Genomic DNA, 6,157 nt, shown 5'->3' with positions numbered 1-6,157 from the left:
GGGCCTTGAGCAAGGCTGGGCCAAGGCGCGCCCCCAGGTGCAGCCTCTGGGTTGAGCCGAAGGTGGGGTGAAGCCAGGAGAGCTGGGTTGAGTCAGGGGGGGTTTGGGGGGGCCCGAGGGGGCCCTAAGTATTAGGAATTTGGGGAGTTTAGGGAGGGGTGTTGTGGTTAAAGAATGCTGTGAGGGCGGGATTGGGGGATCTTGGGAAAGGGGAGGGAGCCACTGGGACTTGCACGAGGCCGGGCGGAGCCTCCGAAACGCTCGGGGTCTGCGGGGGGAGCCGGAGACCGGGGACGGGCGGCGGGGCCTGGGGAGGCGGCGCGGGGGGGCGGTCCAGGGCCGATCGGGAGGCGGAGCCCGGAGCTGGGGGCTGCTGGCGAGCGGCTCTCTCCGCTCCTTAGCTCGGGCGTCCTGGTTCGCTTCGGCGTCCGCCGTCTCCGCCGCTGCCTCCTCTTCCTCCTTCGCCACCGCCGCCGCCGCCCGCAGCACCGCAGCCCCTCCCGCCATGGCCGCCGCCGGCGCCCGGCTCAGCCCCGGCCCCGGCTCGGGGCTCCGGGGGCGGCCGAGGCTCCGCTTCCACCCGGGGCCGCCGCCACTGCTGCCGCTGCTGCTGCTGTTCCTGCTCCTGCTGCCGCCGCCGCCGCTGCTGGCCGGCGCCACCGCCGCTGCCTCGCGGGAGCCCGACAGCCCGTGCCGGCTGAAGACCGTCACGGTGTCCACACTGCCCGCCCTGCGGGAGAGCGACATCGGCTGGAGCGGCGCCCGCGCCGGGGCCGGGGCTGGGACCGGGGCCGGAGCCGGAGCCGCCGCCGCCGCCGCGTCCCCGGGCTCTCCTGGCTCTGCCGGCACCGCCGCCGAGTCGCGCCTCCTGCTCTTTGTGCGTAACGAGCTGCCGGGGCGCATCGCTGTGCAGGACGACCTGGACAACACCGAGCTGCCCTTCTTCACCCTGGGTAAGGCTGGGCGCCGGCACGCGCTAGATCCCAAGGAACCCCGAGCCCCTGCGTGATGCCGGACGGGCGGGGGCGCCCTGGGGATCCCCGCCGGGGGCTGCCCCGAGTGGGGTTGGCAGAGGGTAGAGGAGGGGCCCGGAGGTCGCACAGGTGGTTGGAAAAGAGCATGGGGGAGGAGGTCCAGGAGAGCGCGCGGCGGGAGCCTGGGGGCGTGCCAACCCTCCCGCAGTGGGAACCTGCCCCTCTGCCTCTCAGTCCCGACCTGGAGCTCTGCTTGATCCAGCCCGGAAGCCGGAGACCCCATTCGCTGAAGGTGCTCTGGCTAGGGGCCGGAGCATCCCAGATCCTAAGCCAGTTGCAGGTCGAGCCGCCCACTTCTCCTCCGGGCACCATCACTGGCCACCCGCCGTCACCGCCCCCTCGCTCTCGCCTCGGAGTTGCGGGTTCTGCCCTTCCAGATGGATTTTCGTGAGAGTAGGAACGGAGTAGCTCCGTGTGGAATCGCTCAACCCGCAAAAGCGTGGCTTTCGCACGGGCTGAGTGACCTTGGCCAAGTCGCTTCCCTTCTCTGAGCCTCAGTTTTGGCCATCTGTGAAATGGGGCTGGAGAGACTTGAGAGGTTGCTGAGAACTGGGATTCCAAGTCCGAGGTCTCCACGTTTAGAACCTCCCTCTACCCCTGTTACCGCCTTCCCTTTCTACCCACCTCCCGACAGAGAGCAGGTTTGTCCTTGCAGCTCACTCCCTGGGCTAATAATAATTACTTAAAGGCAAGAAAAAGGAGAGGAGAGGAGATGGGTGTGGGTTGGGGGCTCCAACGGAAAAGTTAATCAGAAAAGTTCGCCAGCAGCTTGCTGCCTGCTGGTTCCCTGCGCGAATCCCGGAGGAGTCGGCCCTTCAGTGGAGCTGTGGGAAGCGCGTCTGATTTCCCACCCGGGTAATTGATAGCTTAATTATCTCGGAGAGCGTTTACAAAAATGTTGTTCCCTTTAGCTCTCCCGCGCTCGCTGCTTGCTCGCTCTCCCCTCCCCTCTTGGGGGCGCGGGGCCTTATTGGTTGTCGGAGTCTGGCCAACAACAGCGCCCGTGAGGCGCCAGGGGCTCGCCCAGACCCGGAGCTCTTCTTCCCCGGGTGTTTTCCTTGGCGGGATCCGCCTCGGGCACCGCAGGGTGACGGGCCTTCCAGGTGAGAACATTTACGATCCCTGAACTTCCGAGGTTAACTCCTTGCTCGCCTGAAAAGACCCACAGAATAATCAGCGGACTAGGCTTCACTCTCCTGGTAGCCCTGATATTGTTAAAAGTATTTTTGTGACCCACTCCCCATCCTTTCATGCTACCGCCTCTGGGGATTTGAGCGAGTGCCAGTGGTTCTCCCGCTCTGAGCTTGAACCTCGGGGTTCGAGCCCCTGTACCCGCCCTCGCAGGCTGTAACCTGAGCGTGCCGAGCGTTCCGGGAGGCGAGGCAGCGGAGCGCCCTGCAGGTTCCCCGGGGACTCCCCGCGGCGGCGCGTCTGGGGTGCGACGCACCAAGCACACACACACAGACACACACAAAACCAGTAGCTCTTCCCATGTGCACCCGTGGGGCTGCCCATGTCCGAGAAAGGGAAGGAGGGTGGAGGTGGTGTTCCTTAGAGCGCCGGCGGACTAACCTCATGCTCACAGCTGGCTCTTGCCACCTCCCCGTGGGGAAGGGTCTTTCTGGAGACACAGAAGGTATCCCTTCACTACCACTTCCAATCCTGCCCTTCTCCCTTCATCCTTTAGATCTCTCTACTCCGGGGTTCTCTGAGAGATGAGGGGTGGAAATCCTCCCGCCCCCCAAACGGCCATTCAAGTGAAGGGATGAGACGGTCCTTGGGTATGGCCTGACTTGGCAGTGAGGACCACAGAGCATTTCAAGTCTTCGAGGATGTGGAGGACCTGGTCCAGCCATCTACATAGGTGCCCCGGGATTCCTGGAACTGACAATCTTTGCCATTTTTAACTCTGGCTTTCAAACAGGATGGGTGCCTGTGAGCCTGGGACAAGCTGAGTGAGGAGCTGAGTGAGGAATTAGAAGTCTTGATTCCCCCAGGACCCATGTGTTGCTTGAGAGTCTCCTGGCAACAACCTGCACATGGAGCCTTCCCCCTCCTCTGATTCACGGTCCCTGAGCCTGGTAGCTTGGAACCCTCTGCCCCTTGGAGAGCACGGGGCTGGCCTCCTTGGCAGCGCTGAGCCCTTTGGATGCATGCGGGGGATTGGGTTCTTGCCTCCTCCTTTTCCCCCTAGCGCCCTGGGCTGGCAGCTTTAGGCGCTCTCAACGGGGATTTGGCTAGCGAGGTAGTCACCAGATGGCTGGGTATAGCAGGAGCTGTGTAGGGAGACGTGGGATTTTTATTTGTGTTGGTCTTCGACTGTTTGTGTGTAAACACGGAGTGCACAATGAGCTCTGGGAGGGCCTAGCTGGCCGGAAATGAGAGTTGGTGCCCGCTGGGGGTTGGGGGGGAGGGGTGAGGTGGGGGTGGTGGTAGGGGTGGGGTTGGGGCTGATACTATGAGTCATTTATGGCCATCTATTTCTAGTGTCCCAAGGCAGCCCCATCCCATCCCCAGACTTTTAAACATCCTGCCTAGCGTTTGCCTCTGGCGAATTGGGCAGCTTTCACTATCAGCTTGTCAGTTCAGGGGATTCGGACATGGCCAGTGCCACAGCTGGGCATGCAAAGTTGGTAAATGCCAAACTCTGCCAATAGTGGGGAGTGTGGAGCCACCACTAGGGGGTGATGGTGTCCACCGAAGCCCTCTGGTCACTTTGGGTCCTGGGACCAGAATTAGTGGTGGTAAACCATCCCTGCTATTAAAGGGGGACAAACAAAAAGGAGAATTCTCAATTTACTCAAACTCCAGTGGGGGACCTCAAGGTAATTTTGCACGCACTATCTCCCATCTGCATGCACCAAGGTCACCTTCATACTTAACCCTGCCTCCCTCTATTCTGCCTCTTTTGTTTCAGTGAGCAACTATTATTGATAATGCCCAGACTGGAAGCAAGTCTTTTTTTTTCTTTTTTTGCAGATCCTTTCCTTTTTGTATTTCTAGTCTCCCTATCAAATTTCAGCCTGCCTTAAGTAGATGGAAGTTTCCTTCAGATGTGAACTATCTCCAAAGTTTTTTTGCCTGGGACTCTTCTTTAGAATCTGATTATAAGTCAATGACATTGACAAAGTGAATCTCCCTGAAAGTGATCAAAGAATAGCAAATAGTTATTGAATCCTTAATGTGATGCTAAGAGCTTTCTTCCTGCCTTGTATTATTAATTCACATAACATATATGAAGTGGGCTCTACTGTTACTCCCATTTGCCAGATGAGGAAGTATTTTTAGAGAGATCAAACACCTAATCCAAAGTCACGCCAGGAATAAATAGCAGACCTGGAACTGGAATCCTGGTCTGCCAGACACCTACATTCTTGTAGGTTGCTAAACTGGCATTCTGGACCAAATATGAAGTTTATGCAGGTTATGGTGCTGAGTAGAGAGGGATAACAATCATCAAGATTGTTAGATAAGAGCTTTTCTCCAAAGGAACTTCAGCTACCTTGGTGAGCTGACCTATGTAAGTTTGAAAGTGAAACATGAATTAAATGACATCCAGTGACCCTTCCAGCTCAAAGTTTCGTGGCTCTTGGATGTCAAAGGGCATTTTATTTATTGGTGCCAATGAGTGATGGAGATGATACATTCTGTAGCATCAGGGAAGGAAGGCATCTCTGTAGACTTGGAGAAGATTGGGGACACTTTCTGGACCAGAAAGAACCTGAACTAGGCCTTGGAGGATTTAATAGGCAAAATGAGGAAAAGTTGAATGCTAAAATGCAGCTTAGAAATTTAACGCTGGTTAGGATCTGGAAATCTCAGCTCTGGCTCACTGTGACCTTGAATAAGTCATTTATCCCCCAGAGCTTCAGTTCTTTCTGCTGCAATATGAGTGGGTAGATGAGCTCTAAAATAATCCTTTCGTGTAAAGATTCTATGAACTTGAAGTGCCCTGACCTACTCCATGACTCTGATAGCTCATCTTGCTTTGTACTGTCTGTTTTCCTTTACTGGTAACATGAGGGTGGTGGGAAGGACTGATAGAAAAGAAATAATTTGAGCAGGAACAACTCCCAGCCCAGGGCTTCTAAGGTGAACCTGCATGTCATTCAGTCCTCACTTACCTCCAGGCAGCCCCTGGGGTCTGCTTGTGGATTTAGCTTTCATGCCCACAGGTAGGGAAACGTCATCCTTTCTGCTGTGCTTGATAGTGGTCAGGCAAGACTGTTTACCACCTGCTTTGATTCAGCAAAAGCAGGAAAAAGCAATAAAATTGAATAAGCATTCATTGTCAACATTTGTTAGTAATTTGCTTTGCCATATCAGCCTGACAGGAGAGGCGTGTGCTCTGTATTTGGGGGAGGGAATGTGAAGAAAGAAAAGCTATTCATTAGACTGTGTTTAAGTACACCTGCATGCATAGAGCTGGTGGGGTCCCAAAGGACCGTCCCAAAGGATGCTTTATACAAGAAGCTGATGCCCTGGAAGAAGGAGGAAGATACGGTTTGAAATGCCAACTTGTTCAGGTCAGCAAGTGTGCCTTGAAGGAGTGAGGGGCCAGGAACCTGGCCAGAAGAATTGTTGGGAGAAGGGAGTTTAGCCACGGAGGGCTGGAGAAGCTTCCTTTAAAAATGTCAACAATGAGCTGAGTGTGGTGGCTACTCAGGAGGCTGAAGCAGGAGGATCGCTTATGCCCAGGAGTTTGAGTCTTCAGTGAGCTGTGCCCATACCACTGCACTCCAGCCTGTGTGGCAGGGGGAGACTCTGTCCCTAAAGAAAAGTCTACACAAATTAAGAGTATGTTTTCTGTTGGAGAAGCGGAGGGTGTCTGATTCTAACGAATGTCTTGAAAGATCTGAGAGGATAGAGCTGAGCCCTACAGGAGGCTGTGTCCCCTGGAGCTGTCCAACAACCCAGTATGCTGACCCCTAATGGTAATACAATCCACCTTATAGGTATTCAAGCACAGACTGGACCTCTGTTTGGCAGACATTCGAAGAATGGACCCATATCCTTGCAGACAGTTGTATACCCTTATTGCTTTCTGATTTGGTTCTAGAGATGGACAATGAGTGCTTACTCAATTTTGCTTTTACCTCCTTTTGCTGAATCAAAGCAGATGG

The 6,157-nt window shown here is 55.5% G+C and overlaps 1 protein-coding gene across 4 annotated transcripts in view; it reads left to right on the top strand.

The window, feature by feature from the left end:
* Positions 1-401: 401 nt before the first annotated feature.
* The window catches only part of ASTN2 (astrotactin 2), a 1,014,740-nt gene continuing 1,008,984 nt past the window's right edge, over positions 402-6,157 (top strand). For 3 of the 4 annotated variants that reach the window (XM_030817705.1, XM_030817704.1, XM_030817702.1), the window contains exon 1: positions 402-953. In XM_030817705.1, the coding sequence (XP_030673565.1) occupies positions 506-953 (448 nt within the window). In that variant the 5' untranslated portion in view covers positions 402-505. The remainder of the gene's footprint in view (positions 954-6,157) is intronic. The other variant, XM_030817703.1, reaches the window with a different exon arrangement.

The sequence above is a fragment of the Nomascus leucogenys genome, chromosome 8 (assembly GCF_006542625.1).
Source record: "Nomascus leucogenys isolate Asia chromosome 8, Asia_NLE_v1, whole genome shotgun sequence".
NCBI classification, from domain to species: domain Eukaryota; kingdom Metazoa; phylum Chordata; class Mammalia; order Primates; family Hylobatidae; genus Nomascus; species Nomascus leucogenys.
Note: the sequence above shows the minus strand (reverse complement) of the source record. Positions and strands in the feature narration are given on the sequence as shown.